Source organism: Gorilla gorilla, chromosome 17 (genome assembly GCF_029281585.2).
Source record: "Gorilla gorilla gorilla isolate KB3781 chromosome 17, NHGRI_mGorGor1-v2.1_pri, whole genome shotgun sequence".
Classification (NCBI taxonomy): Eukaryota; Metazoa; Chordata; class Mammalia; order Primates; family Hominidae; genus Gorilla; species Gorilla gorilla.
In genome coordinates, this window is record NC_073241.2 from 79,321,527 (window position 1) to 79,338,426 (window position 16,900).

General features: G+C 40.9%; 1 protein-coding gene across 3 annotated transcripts in view; it reads right to left on the reverse strand.

Annotated features, from left to right (window-relative positions):
• The window catches only part of MYO5B (myosin VB), a 368,321-nt gene that overhangs the window by 201,215 nt on the left and 150,206 nt on the right, over nt 1-16,900 (reverse strand). For all 3 annotated transcript variants that reach the window (XM_019013976.4, XM_055368552.2, XM_063699216.1), the window contains exons 3-4: nt 12,904-13,075; nt 9,615-9,759 (exon numbers count right to left, since the gene is read on the reverse strand). In XM_019013976.4, the coding sequence (XP_018869521.3) occupies nt 9,615-9,759; nt 12,904-13,075 (317 nt within the window). The remainder of the gene's footprint in view (nt 1-9,614; nt 9,760-12,903; nt 13,076-16,900) is intronic.

Here is a 16,900-nt window from a genome sequence, read left to right on the forward strand (position 1 = left end):
ACTAAATCCTACTCACATGTCAGCACCACTATTAATTCCAAAAGAAATCCATGTAGGGTGACAAGTTTGACTTTGACATCAGGAAAACGCTGTGTAACTAGAACGGCATGTAGGAGCCACAGAAGCCCACACCCAGGAGGGTTCTGCCTGCACAGGGCTCCGTGCTCAGTGCTCCAATACTTGAGCCCATTTATGCCTTACAGTGACCTGAGGAAACAAGTGCACACACACATGCCCTTGCTCCAATAAAGAAATGGCACACCTTAAGTGAAGGAGCTTGACCCGGGTGAAGCTAGGATGCTAACTGGGGTCTGTGCTAGTCCACCTCACACACAACCAAGAGTGCTCCAAGAACAAGTCATGATTGACCAACCCAGTGTGTGCAGGTTTTAGCAAGACTTAATACACATGAACACTTGACTCAATGTTTAGTTCTACCAGATTAAGTGACTAGTACCTGGAGAAAAAACTGCTCCATGCACATTACAGCAATCTATGCACATTACAGGAATCTATCCAGATTACCACTTCTAGATAAGAACGACACAACAGACTCGTTACATCTGCAATGCATCAAGCTAGGGAGACCTGATCTATTAGATGCAAAAATCAGAATTCAAAAAGATAACATTCACAAAATAACAGAACACAAGTACAAGGGTGAAATTTAATATGGATAGAATCCTGCTCAGCATACCAAAGGGAAAAAACAATCAATTGAGCAAGTGCAGGATGAAGGCAACATACCTTAAGAGCAGTCTGAATTTACACTGACAGAAAGCAAATTAGAGGTTACCTGGGGATGGAGGGAGACTTTGAAAAAAGAAAAAACACAAGAAAACTTTCAGGAGTTAAGGAAATGTTTGCTATCTTGATTGTGGTGATGGTTTCAGGGACGTATACTATACAATGTCTAATTGTATGTGCAATTTAATGTGTGTGACTTCACTTTAAATATGTGTAGTTTATTGCTAGTTATTTACATCCCATTAAAGCTGTGATTAAAAACAGTTCTTGAGTGTGCATGTGGGTGGGGCAGGGAAAGGGATGGAAATTTAGTGGCCTGTAAACTTATAATAAGTCAACAACATGAAACACCTGCCAAAAATAAATGCATTTTCAGGCTCCATTAGAAATTCTGCACGAGTACCTCATCACCTCACATTCTGCAGACCACATCCAGCGACCATCAACATCAGACAGAAAGACCAGGTGACATCTCAGGGTGGCCAGATAGGAGGGTGTCTGAAAAGCCATGCTCATAAGGAATGGCAGTGGGAGCCAGGAGGCTTGGGCCAGAGTTGGGGGCAAGGACAGAAGGGGCTGCCATATAAGAAAATGATCATTATCCTGGACAGCTGCACAGGAAGAGCTCAGATCCATGGGTGAAGGCAAATAGAGACTCAGTAAAGTGCTGTGTGATACAGAAACTCCTGATATGAAAGCTGTTAAAAATGTAACACATTTGAGAAAGCATCCTATACTGGGAATGGTAGGGCAGCATCCAAAAGACCACTTGCCAGAACACAGTATCCTGCACAACTAATTTCCACCAGGTGACGCAGGCTCTCTCCTTTCTAACATGCTGTGCTTCTCCAGGTAAAATAGTAAATATTAAGAAACTAAAATATCTCTTAGCTTTGTGATTTCAAGTTGAGATTTAACCTCACAAATCATGTTGGGTATACTGCAGATATGCAACTGTTAATAATATTTATGACCTCTGCAGGGTCACAGAAGGCAGGCAAAGGAAACTGCCTCTCCTATTCTTTCCTAAATGCATAATTTTAAAAGGAGATGGCAATATCCATTTACTAACAGTTTCTTTTAAAATAGGGATGTCATCATTAGCCATATTCACTGCACACTTAAATAACTTTCCCCTACTCAGAAATTTTAACAATAAAACTAGCAATTTGAATATGATAGGTAGACACAAACAATAATACCATCTAAGAGATTGGAAAGGATCAAAACAATTTCACAAAACCTTAGTGCTGTAGCATCCCTAGGGGAGGGAGATAGGTGTGCACTGGCATGGCTGTGCAGGTCACAGAACGAGAGACCCAGGTGAGCAGGGAAGAACAGGGACAAGTGAACAGCCCAGAGCATCCCAGGAAGGAATCTGAATGTGGAATGCTCAGGGCATGTTCAAGAAATAAGAGACGGGGCCGGAGAAGAGATTAAAAACCATTCCTGTGTTCAGACATTTTAAGCATCTCTTATACCTTGTCCTAAAGCAATTCTGACTAACCCTGACTTGAAATTATAATCAAAGGAAAGAAAAGTTCATCCAAAATTCAGGGCTGACTGAAGTCCTGGTTTCAGACTTTACTATAAAATTCACCCAGTCATTGCTCCCTACTCACTGACCTCCCCAAGGACTCCACCATTCACTGTACTCAACCATAGCCCATGAATCTGTCAGCTGTAACAACTGTGCCCAAAGTCTTACAGCACTCAAGAGCTTTCAAAAGTTCCTCATGACTTCTCACCGGATCCAAGTTCCTCTCAGAAGCAAGGCCAATGTTCCCCTCAAAGTGTGAAGATGCTGAGAACCACAGAGGTCAGAGAGTCTACCCCTGGACACATGGCAGGTTGGGAGAGAAGAGGTTACCGGGGGCAGACCCTTGCATACTCCTGCATAGCATACCACTTACAGGAAAAACCTGGCTCCACACTCATATCAGCATGATGACATTCTCTCACTGAAAACCTGAGGCTCAACTAGGAAGCACTCCACATCCCCAACCTCCCCAAACAATGTAACAGCCCAGAATAACAAACCACCTCATGCCAAAACTGAAGGAAGAAACCGACATTATTTTATTTAAAACTTGATCTCAAAGCAACATGAAGATTTAGGTCACCTCTGTATAATTCTTTTATGAAAGATGTATTTCCGAAGATCCAAGTTCAACAGAATCTGCAGCCTGGAGTTGATTGCAAAAGTCCTGAGTCCATTCTCATGCATCCCAGAGCATTCCATCCCCATCATTAGGAAGATAAAGTTGTCAATTCTATTTTTAATTGTCATTTTGACCTCCAAAAATGGAAAATGCATAGCTTCCTCCTCACTCCCTTTCCCTTCTGCAATGTATTTCCACAATCAGGAATTTCTCTCATTGCCCTGAGGAGTCAATGTGCTCACTAAGGGTTGTCCCGGCAACAGAGGACAGCCTGTCACTTCCACTCATACTATCAGCCTTGCAACCTCTTCCCTCCTGTTTACCAAGAGGGACACTTTTGGCTTTTTCACGATGGACACTCATTTCCATACTGCTTCCCTGGAAGACCATCAAATTCTCTACACGCTCTTCACACTTATGGGGATCCAAATCAAGCAAGAGACCCTCCTCCAAGAGCCCAACCAGGACCACTAACTAGAATCCCTATCCTTGCCGAGCACAGGCTCTCACCCTCATGGGCTCCAGATCCCATTTCCAGGATGGCTCCCACTCTAGCAAGGGTGCATTTCATTCCTCACCAGCCCCACCCCTCCACAGGCCTCCAAGCTGCACACCCCTCCCGGGACCCCAGGCAACAGCAATCTCATCTTTCATTATTAGTCACAGCTGGCAACACAGCAGAGACAGATGGGAATGTGGGTGCTCTATTACCTTGGCTACCTGAGCAAATAAATTTGCTCTGCAACATCCCCACTCCCTTTCAGGAAAAAAAAAAAAAAAAAAAAAAGCACAAATAAAACACATGGCTCAAAAAAGCAATCAGACACCGCCAGCCAAATAAGATGGCACACTCCCACCAACAAGGCTGGAAAACACACCAAAACTGTAAGGACAAAGATCTATCCCTTTTGCCCCTTAGTGCTACTTGGGGGACCAGAATCTGCTCTGTTCTGACAAGACTGGGGCTGAGCAGACAAAATTTAGAGAGGCAGTAGGGCTTCTTTGCTAATGCAGGAAGCTCTGGGGCAAACAGATTGGGTCTAAATTCCATTGCTACCCATTAAGGGAAGTAGAACAGCTTCTTGGCTAATGCAGGAAGCATTGGGCAATCAGATTGGGTCTGGGTTCCATCTCTGCCCATCTAGGGAGGTAGTATCATTTTTCTCAGGTAATGGAGGAAGCTGTGCAGCAAAGAGGCTTGGGTCTGAACTCCATCTGTACCCAGTTACTGTCTTCATGACCTTGGAGAACTATACAGCATCCAAAAGTCTCTATCCTCATCTGTATTGTGGGGATAACTAATCTCAGACAGCAACTCTGAGAATTAGATGCATAAATGAGAATAATTCCTATTCTTTCTTGAGCACCAATCACATGCCCTGGGGTAAAGCATGGAAGACAAAAGAAATAGAACATAAAACTGTGCCACAAAGTCTCACACTTTATAATTCCCTGCCTTTCACCCATACTATACACAGATAAGTTCTTTCCACAACAAGCTAAGTTTCTGATGAGAAGGTATTCTTATCCTTGGAAATGTACAGGAATATGGAGAAGAAAACATCATTAAGAAATAGGACCCAACAGAGAAAAATTTTTCTTTGAACATCTCTTGTATCATATTATTTCCTTATCCAAGACACTAAAATTTCTCCATTGCCCTATGCATTTCTCAAACAGTGTTGCACAGAACATTAGTCCCTTGAAATAATCTTTGAAAACAGTTTTGTGTCTAAATATGATTTGCAAACCCAGCATAATGGATCCCTATCTTGGAAACTCAGAAGGCGTGTCAACATAAGGGCTCTGGGAAGCTCTGCCTTAAAGGAAGACGTTTAACTTGGTTAACCCACGGTTTCCCAAACTCATTTGGCCAACTTTGTACTGTGTTAATAGAATACACTTCTTCCCCAAAGTTCACCCCAGCCTGCAAAGGCCTCCACAGTCTGGCTTCACCTTGTTTCTAACTTTATAGCCCAGAACACCCCTGCAGATCCATTCACCATGTAAGTTAAACTTGCCTAGGTACAGTCTCCTGGCCATGTCTTTTTGTTTATAATAGCTTTATTAAGATATCATTCACAGAACACACAATTCACTCATTTACTGTGTCTAATTCTATGATTTTTAGTACATCTGCCAAATTGTGCATCCAGCAGCACAACCAATTTTTAGAACACTTCATTACCTGCCACAACCACCCCCCAAAAAAACATAACTCTCAGAAATCATGCTCCATTTTGCCTCAACCTCCAGCCCTAGGCAGCTGTAAATCTACTTTCTGTCTCTATAGATTTGCCTATTCTGGACATTTTATAGAAATGGAATCAGACAACACGTGGTCTTTTGTATCTGGCTTCTTTGATTTAGCATATTTTCAAGGTTTATCAATGTGGTAGCATGTATCAGTTCTCTGTTCCCTTTTATGGCCAATAATATTCCATTGTATGGATATTCCTCATTTGGTTTATCCATTCATCAGGTGATGAACATATAAGTTGTTTTCACCTTTTGGCTATTGTGAATAACACTGCTAAAAACATGTGTAAGCTTTTGTGTAAATATGTGTTCTCAGGCCGGGCACGGAGGCTCATGCCTATAATCCCAGCACTTTGGGAGGCCAAGGCGGGTGGATCACCTGAGGTCAGGAGTTTGAGACCAGCCTGGTCAACAAGGCAAAACCCTGTCTCTACTAAAAATACAAAAATTAGCTGGGTGTGGTGGCAGGTGCCTTTAATCCTAGTTACTCGGGAGGCTGAGGCAGGAGAACTGTTTGAACGTGGGAGGTGGAGGTTGCAGTAAGCCAAGATTGCACCATTGCACTCCAGCCTGGGCAACAAGAGTGAAACTCATCTCAAAAAAAAAAAAAAAAAATGTGTTTTCATTTCTCTTGGGTGCATACCTAAGAATGGAATTGCTGGGTCATAGGGGGATTTTTGTTTTACTTTTCAAAAAAACCATCAGACTATTTGCCACAGCAGTTGCACCAATTGACATTCCCACTAGCAGGGTGTAAGAATTCGAATTTCTCCACATCCTTGCCAACACTCATTATCATATCTTTGATTGTAGACATCCTAGTGAGTGCAAGGCAGTATCTTGTGGTTTCGTGGTGCCTTTTGACGCCCCACTTCTGAGGTCATGGTCCACTACTCCACCCACCTAGAGGCCCTCTTCTCACTCTGTGCATCCTACCAATTCATCAAGACCCAGCTAAAATCCTAGTTTTCGTGGACGATCTGTGACATTAGGTCTCCAAGCGCAATTTAAATGACACCGTGGCACAGTTTCTATTTATACTTCCTGCAATTATAGGCTTCTTGGCCTACGTACGTCTTTTCTCTCCCACCAGGCAGTGAGCCCCTTAAGAAGCAGGGTGAGGTCTTACATTTCCTAGTGGCCAGTATTGAGCCTATCAAATAACTGATACTTTATAAACATCTGCTGATAATGATTTGATGGAGGACCTGAGGTTGGAGCGAGTGGGCCTTCTGGGTCTCAGACGGGGAAGGAGGAGTAGAAAGCACACAGCTAAGAAGTGGAGGTAAGCCCCTTCCTCACAGGATTCTCATGCAGTGGACAGAATTCACTAAAATGATGTTTCATAGGATTTTAACACCCCCTTTTTCTTCACTGTGAATCTGCATTCACCCTCAAGCCCAGACTTGGTGAATATGACAGAGACAGGGACAGTGAACAAATCCTCTTCTCTTACTGCTATCTCCTCTAACTTTCCTCCAGCACTAGCAGTTCTCTCCTGGAACTCTTGGGGGGTGGGTATTGGGGGGAATAAAGATCTATACTTAGTCCCTCATGCTCTCACAGAGTCTCCCCACCCACTCAAAGCATCAAGAGTTCCTGTGTGAGCCACTTCAAGAAAGAAAATCCAGTCCCCAGTGAATCAAGAGAATCACTGAGTCCAAGGCCACCTGAGTTGTAGTCTCCAAAGACTGAAAACTATTAATGTTAGTTTCTTACACCTTTCATTTCACCCAGCTGTTAGGCAGGCTCAAATTCAAAGTACACTGTGCTAGCCTATGGCTACTTGAACCACATAATTATTTCAATGACTACTGATGAGTCAGAAAAAGCACAACAGACAGTTGACAAGTGCTGCTGAATGAATGTGTTCTAGTATCTAAAACTGATAGAGAAGACCCATACAGGAAATACAGCAAAAACTTGTCCTGCATCTAACCAATGGGTCACCCTTCTTTCTTGGCTCAACAGATTCTGCTGAGGCTTCCAATGTACATCTCAGATCAGTAACAGAAACCCTGAGCTGCTGACAACAGAAGTAATTCAAAAATAGCTCTCAGTCGTGCGTGGTGGCTCACGTCTGTAATCCTAACATTTTGAGAGGCTGAGGCGGGTGGATTATCTGAGGTCAGAAGTTCAAGGCCAGCCTGGCCAACATGGTGAAACCCCGTCTCTACTAAAAATACAAATATTAGCCAGGCATGGTGGCAGGCACCTATAATCCCAGTTACTCAGGAGGCTGAGGCAGGAGAATCACTTGAACCCGGGGGGCGGAGGTTGCAGTGAGCTGATATCGCAGGACTTCACTCCAGCCTGAGCGAAAGAGCGAAACTCCATCTCAAAAACAAAACAAAACAAAACAAAAAAATCAAAAAAACAAAAAAGCTCTCCCCTGTGGCCACATGTGCTGGTCTTCCTACTTCTAATGCATGTTCATAAGCAAAAATTGCACAAGAACTTCAGCAAAATTAGGGACCCAGTGGTAAAACAAGTATAAACCTTAAAACCTTAAAGAAAATCCTTAAGGAAGCAATCCCAGTTCAGCTTTAACATCCGAACTCTCTCCTGACAAATTCATTACCCTAGGGCAAGACAGTATCACACCCATCACCCCAGACTCCCACACGTCCTCTTCCCCATAATGGGTGCAAAGGTCCCAAGCAAGTGAAATAACCCAATTGTAGGATAACCATGGACTCAGCTTCAGGCACGGCAGAGAAGAACAGAGGAATCTTGTCAAGAGGGTCTACAGGGTGGATAAAGCTAGAAGACTCCACAGCGTGGAAAGCTAGAAGACTCTCAAGCCTACAGGAGTCCACAAGCAGCTTTGATGAAGAATGGAAACGTCTGACACACCTAAGTGCAATGGCCAAGAGAATGGGATGAAAGCATCCAGCCATGACAGGACAAGTCTTAGAGCGCTGTCAGAGCTGTTGGCATGGTATAACATGGTAAGAACCAAGCTACATCTACCTTCTCTTTCAGAACCATAAAGAAACCATCTTCTAAAGGAGAAAACAGTGTTGCTGTTCTCACATGAAGTGCATGTAGACTCAGGTGAATTGATTCTTCCAAAGCACAGAATCCGTTCAGTCCCAAGGCCTCCCTCCTCTGTGCCATACCCGCGGCCTCCAACAGAAACTCATGCGCAGGCTGCATACTGTGCAACATGCTAATGCTCATTCTTCTCTCCACACAATCTTCTGAACCACACACCATTGGGTAGGAGGTACACATCAATGAGTTGCCAAGCTAAGGGACTCCTAGTTGAGCCCTGATAGCAGGTTAATATAGTGTATGGTCTTTCTTTTGGCATTAGAGAAAAGTGAAAGATTGCAATAATTTTAGCTCCACTCTTTGGAGAAATAAAATAGTTACAGATCATTCTGTTTATTAGATTTTTCAGCTCTCCAATCAGTGCTTATTTTGAATATATCACTGAGTATCTATAATGAAGCAGACCTTTTATATACTGATCTCTACAGACAGCAATAAAGCACTATAAATCTGCAAGGATGCCCATAAAACAGTCTTCCCTCATGGAAATTTTCACTGGGATGAAAATGGTACCCTGAAATCCACTGAAGCACAGACCACCTAGAATGGGATTCTCCCCCTACAAAAATCACTAACTCCTTTTACTAAATTAATCTAAATAGCTTTCCTTCTCCAAAAAGACTTTGCTATATGTTGCCAGCTCCAAAAAGTGTTCTCTAGAGGTGACAAGAAAAACTTGGCTGAAAGGATCTAGCATTTTAGCATTAACTGAGACCTGCATTTCCCCCAAAACATTGATAAAGCTATCTTTCCCTACTTTATGCTGAAGTTACAGCCCATCACCCAACCCATTTTCTGAAGAAACAGATGTGCTATTTTTCAGAGTGAAAAGAATAACAGCAATAAGGAGGAGATCTACTTAAATGCCTAAACAGAGCTCCACTTCCAGGCTAAAAACCCCAAACCACTATGCACAGCGGCCAGTTTGAAACTTCAATTTCTGCCCTTAAGTGCTTGGCATCTCAAGAAGTTGTGGAAGAGTCCTGGTTTCTTCAAAAGGGAGTCTTCAGTGAGACTATCTGTAGATCAGGCTGGGGTAAGTGAATGGAGATGCTAGCAAATGAATTATATTATACCATGAAGGGAGGAAAAGGGGCCAAAAGGAAGTCAAAGAGAGATGAAATGCAAGGAATTTATTCCATTGCTCAAAAAAATGAAATAAGTCTAAAGAGCCACTGCTCTCCAAGTCTAGGTTCCAGTTCACAAGAATAAGATAAAGGCATGAAGAAATGAGGTAGGCAGTAGAACTTGGGCTGCTTTGTTTCCAAGATGTTTCCTCAGTCCCAATCTCACCACCTCACTGTGAGCATCAGTTGCAGAGGAAGGTAAAAACTCCCCTTCCTGCCCACTGACTACTCAGGAGGACTTCTGGGCTGAGGACATTCTCACCTGGCCATCTGCTTGTAGGCTTCTTCTGCCACAGCAAAGATGTGGGGGTCCATGTCTCCCATGTTTTGGCCACTGTAGGCATAGATGACATCTTGTCCATAGATTGGCAACTGTTCATAAGGATTAATGGCAACAAGTACGATACCTGCAAACAGACAAGGTGGTCAGATTCCGACAGCACAGCAGACACCTGGCATTATTAGCTCAAGGCACCCATCCATTCATACACACGCCAAAAACCAAAGAATGAGAGAGCAGCAGAACCAGTCTTAACCAATCAATCAGCTCAATCAAGGCTCATCTGTGCGCTTCAGATCTCCAAATACCCTACAGCCTGGAATAAGCATACGCACATACACACACACAAACACACACACACACACACTCATTCACAAATGCTAAAAAAAAATTGAGTTAATAAAATAGACATGTGCAAGGTGTTCCAGGATCAGAGAGAAGAAGATATTAAATTCTACCAGTATATATTAGAGAGACTTAAAAATCCATCTCAGAACTAAAATCTGGGAAAGGATTATACATTTTCTTATTTGTATATTGGTTATCTTAACTAAAATACAAATAACATGTGGACAGAGAATACAATTTACATATCTTGAGATCTAATCTTGGCTCAGCCAACTATGTCATTTTTGGCAATTACTTCTCAGTACTTCAGTTTCCTCAACTGTTATATAAAATGGAGATAACAACTGCATTTATCTGGGACATCCTAAGGAAAAATGACGAATTGTGCGAGGGAAAATGCCAGGCATGGTGGCTCATGCCTGTAATCCCAGCACTTTGGGATGCTGAGGCAGGAGAATCGCTTAAGGCCAGGAGTTTGAGACCAGCCTGGTTAACACAGTGAGACCTCTTCTCTACAAAAAAGTATTAGCTGGGCATGGTGGCATGGACCTGTAGTCCCAGCTGCTCGAGGAGGCTGAGAGGAATGCTTGAGCCCAAGAGTTCAAGGCTGCAGTGAGCTACGATGGCACCATTGTACTCCAGCCTGGGCGACAGAGTGAGGCCCTGTCTTAAAAAAAAAAAGAGAACACTTAAGACCAGTGCCTTGTATAGTAAGCACTGCATGTTTGCTATTTTTTATTACACCACATCTCAACTTTTTTCCCTTACACCTTGTGTCCCCTAAAGAATGCATTGCAATGATGGACTCAGTAAATACATGTTGATTGAGCAACCAGGAAATGCTATAAAGTTCAGATAATCTTTTATGGATGATGTGAGGCAGGTTGATATTTGAGCCTGTAGAAGGAAAAAATTGTGAATTTGATCTTTCAGACAAAACAGAGATATGCCTTTTTCTTTCCCATAAGATCACATTCTGGATGTCAGAAGACCCACTGACTGAGGTACAAAAACCAGAAGCTTTTCCAGTCACTTGGGAAGGAGAAGGCAACGAAAGGGCGACTGCTAAGATGGGAAGTCTCCGACATTGTGTTCCCTTCTGGTGTCTGAAAAGAGACACTGGGAACGCGAAGTGTAATAAACCAGATTATTCCACATAAAGGGGAAAGGGCCAGGGGGTAAAAAAGACACTCAAGTCCTCTTGAAAGAAGTATGCCTGAAAAGACCAAAATATAAGGCCCAGAACCCTAACAAATTCCACTAATGTGGCTAATCACTTGGAGAATCCTCTTAGGAACAGCCTCACATGTTCTGCTTGTTATTAGAGTTCTATAAGATTCTAATTCACGTAGCAGGCAATTCACATTTCCATATCATACTCCGAGGTCACGTGTTTTCCTTAAACATCCTGGCCCCTCCAGAGCAGCATCTAGTGCTTCCTGGATGACTCAGACTTCTGTGCCATTCAGTCACTCTGAACAGCTTGAACTGGAGGAGTCAAGATGCATTTGGATAAATATGCACAGACACTGGGACATCTTAGAGGGTATTCCTTTAAAAACAGAACCTGATGGTCACTTATCTTTTTCTCCTAAAATAGGAGTCAAATTTTAAAAGTCTCCTTTTTGAAGCAAATATCTTATTAAAGGCTCTGATAATTGACAGTTTGTTTCAAATAAAACTCCCACCAGCAGTTGGAGTGAAGGAGCTTTTGGGAAATCACAGCTCTCAAGCACTGGAATCAACTTGCTATCGACAGCTCCTGAAATCTGGAAGAAAAACTCACCCTAACTTAGCAGCTAAAACTATCAATTCCAAACCAAAGTGGAATATAAAAGTGAAAAACCCCTGAGCGCCTGAGGTGTCGCTTATGACAATGAGCAAGACCACAGGGCACATGCCAGGCGTTCCCTCCCGGGACAAGACCACAAAGGAACGACTCCCACAAAGGAGCCCAGCAGCCGGAATCCCCAACAAGATCCTCAATTTGCCTCTCAAACAACGGTTTATAGGGTTCTATTTTTGCTATGCCACTTAGCAATACTCTTTAAAAAGAGAGAGAGAGATCAGAATTTGTGATACAGGAAAGGAGAAGTTTATTTTGTTGTTTTGTTTTGTTTTGTTTTTTTTGAGACATAGTCTCACTTTGTCACCCAGGCTGGAGTGCAGTGGCGCGATCTCGGCTCACTGCAAGCTCCGACTCCCCGGTTCAAGCGATTCTCCTGCCTCAGCCTCCCGAGTAGCTGGGACTACAGGCGCCCGCCACCACACCCGGCTAATTTTTTGTATTTTTAGTAGAGATGGGGTTTCACCATGTTAGCGAGGATGGTCTCAATCTCCTGACCTCGTGATCCGCCCGCCTCGGCCTCCCAAAGTGCTGGGATTACAGGCGTGAGCCACTGCGCCCGGCGGAAAGGAGAAGTTTTAAGAAAATCAAATATAATTTCATGACTTTTAAAATATGTTATGAATTTTGCTCACTATTTTGACAAATACTCATTGGGTATTATGTCAGTACAAACAGAGGCAAGTGAGAAGATCACAGAAAAGCAGGCTTTTCAAGCAGAAAATAAAACAAGGCAAAACAAAACAAGGGTTCGGTGCTGAGAGCAGGCTCCCAGCTCAGACACGATGCTGTACTTACTCCTCTCCCAGGACTCCAAGGACTGAGCTAAGCCAGTCGCACCACATGGTGTGACCCATTTCTTCCCTGGTTGATCCATGATTAACACCAATCATCCCACAGAGACTGGGGCAGCCTAATTAAGCCACATTCACTGACTGCAAACCTTTCAAGGGTCTCAGTGGAGAGATACTTACAAATGAGAGAGTGAAATGAGGACTCCTAAGCATTTGAGTTGAGCAAGTCTAAAGCTGGTAAGCACTTTCCAACGCATGCAGCCAACAGATGCCCCCCACTTACCACAGTAAGTGTAGATATGGTTGGACTCCAGGAAACGGACCTTCAAATTATGCAAAACTGCAGGCTCATGAAGATAGCTAAGGGCAGTCAGGTCATTTTCTCCCACCAAGATATCTGGATTCCGTAAGAAGGGCAGCTGGTTGCGTTGTACATCAATTGGGTATTCCAGAATCTAAAGACATGCAAGTAGCAGACACAAAAAGGTTGTTATGAAGCGTTAAGTCTGTATTCAATGTCCTGTCTTCTTAGCTGGAATCACCATCTTAACATGATAATAAGTAATGAAGATAATGTTTTAAAGAAAGACAAGCTGAACAAAATACCTGTGTTGCCATGAGAGACCAGTCCAGATGGAAAATTTGCTGATAACATAACCCACAGAGCTCAGGAAACACAACCAGGTCTAAGAGAGTGTTCTATTGCTTCTTAAGGGAAAAATACTGAGTCTTTAATTTCAGTTGCAATTGGAATGCTGTTCTTTCTTCCATCTAGAAAAAGTTCCTTGATTGGCCCCATTTATTGCTGGTACTTCATACACTCTCCCCCATTAACCAACACACTCCATTTTTATCTGGATCATCTTGTATCTGATGAACTGCCCTCTATAAGCGGCCTCAAGTTGAACCATTTGTGCATATATTTCTCCCCAACTAACTGCACGTTCTTCTAGGGCAGTAATTTTGCTTTCACCTAAAATATATTAGGAGTTTGAGATATATGTGCATAATCAGGGAGTAGGATTACACATTTTAAGGTCAAATCTCAGATGCGAGGTGTTATCCTTGTATTCTTAGCACTTGGACAACATTAAGCACTCAAAAATGTTCATTGACAGGATACATTTGTAACCCTTGGTACATGTATGCACACATGTACATCTAACACAGGTAGTTTATAAGAAGGTAGTGGGGATGTTTTTAAACATTTAAACAGGAGGAACTTGGCTGCTGCTCACCATGTTTTATCTGAGTGCTAAGATTCTTATGGTGTTCTTAAAAATCTTCTGAGACGCTTATAAAGTTTCCTGAGCCCAACCTACTTATCAGGAATTCTGAGGCAGGATTCAGGAAACTGAAATTTAAAATACACTCCCAAGTAATTCTGATACAGGTGGCTTTTAGATCATATTTTAAGAATTTCTGTTTTACAAAAACCTTTTAGGAAATTCTATGGACACAGACTCAATTTACTGGGGTAACAGTCAATTTTCAAGATAATATAAATATCAATGTTCCTCTCACCCCATCTTTAGAGGGACTCGGTTATCAAATGTTAAGGTATATTAACAAACCCAGCAATGAAAGGGCTGAGATAGGTAGATAAATCAAGTGTAGTAGATACAGAAAGAAACACTAGCACATAGAGAAAATTTGTATGTTATAGTGTTAAATTGCAAATAAAAGTTTAAAAGGATCTTTTCAAGTAGTATTGGTAAGTAAATTAGCTAGCCATTTAGAGAAAAAAAAAATTAGACCAGTATTCTTATTCTTATTCTCTCTTACCAAAATAAGTTTAGATAGAACAAACATTGAAAAAATTTTTTTAACTGGGCAAGTATTTGTGTAAGTTTTGGAAGTAAGAACTTTTGAAGAATTACGCAAAAGCCAAAACCATGTAGGAAAATATTTATAAATTTGACTATAATTTAAAACTTTAAACCTATCATAAAACCTACCATTTGCAAAGTCAAATGGGAAAAGGGAAAAGGGGACAGGGATTCTTCATCATATGATGGAATTCCTAATCTTAATATACAAAGAGTTATAAGAAATTAAAAAGAAAACCAACACCCCAACAGAAAATCATACCTAGAATACAAATCACAAAATAGCACATGAACAGATGAAAAACTATTCAACTTCATAAGCAACCAAAGAGATTCAAGTAAAAGATTATCAGCACTATTATCAGACTGACATGACCCTAACAAGGAAGAGGGCAGACAAACAGTTACACCACTTGTGGGGACAGACTGGTTTATCTCTGGAGGGCAGCAGGCAATACCTAAATCAGAATTTTTCATTGATGAACTCTTCCTTCCTTCGTCTCATGAAATAATTTCACAAGTGAGCCAAGATATGGACTCATTGAAGCTATAGATAGTGAAAGAAAAACTACAGGGACAGTCAGGCAGCTGCCCACAGCATTCTTCTGAATTAAAAAAAAAAAAGTATCCTATAGGAATAAAGTTTGTAAGAGGATTCCCTTTATTTAAAACTGTATTAAAGCCTAGATGGATGACCGTGCAAAACATCATTGGTTATCTTTGTTAGTGGGATTTCCTTTATACAGTTTCCTGTTTTTTTCTTTAAATTAATGAAGGCTCTTTTTTTGTGAAAAGCTTTTTTATTTATATTAAACTTTGTCTATACAGGAAACTAGTGAACAATTAACTATCATGTAGACGATGCAGAAAAATTTCCAAAAGGTGGGAACAGGGGGAAATGGAGAATGTCCGAGGGCTGATTTTTATTTCATTCAATTCTAGAGTTGCAGGCTTCTTCATCCACTGTTACTGGTATTAGCAGGATTCTAATCAGACCTCCCTCCCCACAAAGCATCCCAACCACACCTTGGTGGAGATGTCCCCGGACCTGAGGGAGCACAGCTGCCCTCCTCTCCCGGGCTCTGCACCCAGCTCAGAAGGCAGCACAGGGACCGCCAGGTGCAGAGCCACAGAGCTCATCTCTTTCAGATGAGAAAGCCAGGACCTGAGCCCAACGGCTTCAACTCCTGAGGCAGAAATGCTGGCCTCCTCTAGATTCTCAGATGAACCTCTTCAACTCTTCCCCCCAAGGATGTAAACTAATACAACCACTATGGAAAATAGTGTGTAGATTCCTTAAAGAACTAAAAGTAGAACTACCATTTGATCTCGCAATCCCACTACTGTGTATCTACCCAGAGGAAAAGAAGTCATTACATGAAAAAGATAGTTGCTCATGCATGTTTATAGCAGCACAATTCACAATTCCAAAATTTGGAACCAACCCAAATGCCCATCAGACAGTGAGTGGATAAAGAAATTGTGGTGTGTGTGTGTGTGTGTATATATATTTATATATTTATATTATATATTATATAATATATATTATATAATATATTATATATTTATATTTATATAATATAAATATTTATATATATAAATTATAAATATAAATATTTATATATATTTATATATATAAATTATATATATAAATATATATATAAATATTTATAAATATAATATAAATATAAATATAAATATATAATATATATTTATTATATAATATATATAATATATAATAAATATATATTATATAATATATAATATAAATATATAATATAATATATAATATAAATATATATTATATAATATATAATATATTAAATATATTTACATATATTTATAAATATATAAATATAAATACATTTATAAATATATACATTTATAAATATATAAATGCATTTATAAATATATAAATGCATTTATAAATATATAAATATATTAATATTTAATATATATATTTTTATATATTTATATATAAAATGGAATTATTACTCAGCCATAAAAAGGAATGAATGGCATTAGCAGCAACCTGGATGGGACTGGAGATTCTAAGTAACTCAGGAATAGAAAACCAAACATTGTATGTTCTCACTCATAAGCAGGAGCTAAGCTATGAGGATGCAAAGGCATAAGAATGATACAATGGACTTTGGGGACTTAGGGGAAAAGGAGTGAGGGATAAAAGACTACAAATTGGGTTCAGTGTACACTGCTTGGGAGATGGGTGCACCAAAATCTCAGAAATCAGCACTAAAGAACTTACTCATCTAACCAAATACCACCTGTTCCCCAAAAACATATGGCAATAAAAACATTTTTTAAAAAAGCACGTGGAGGCAAACACACATGCAGTTTTGTGAAAACTGCATCAGCAAATAAACAAGTGGTACTGGTTTCAGTAAAACTGATAAGGAGTAAAAATGCCCAGAGCAGCAGAAAAGAGGTGGG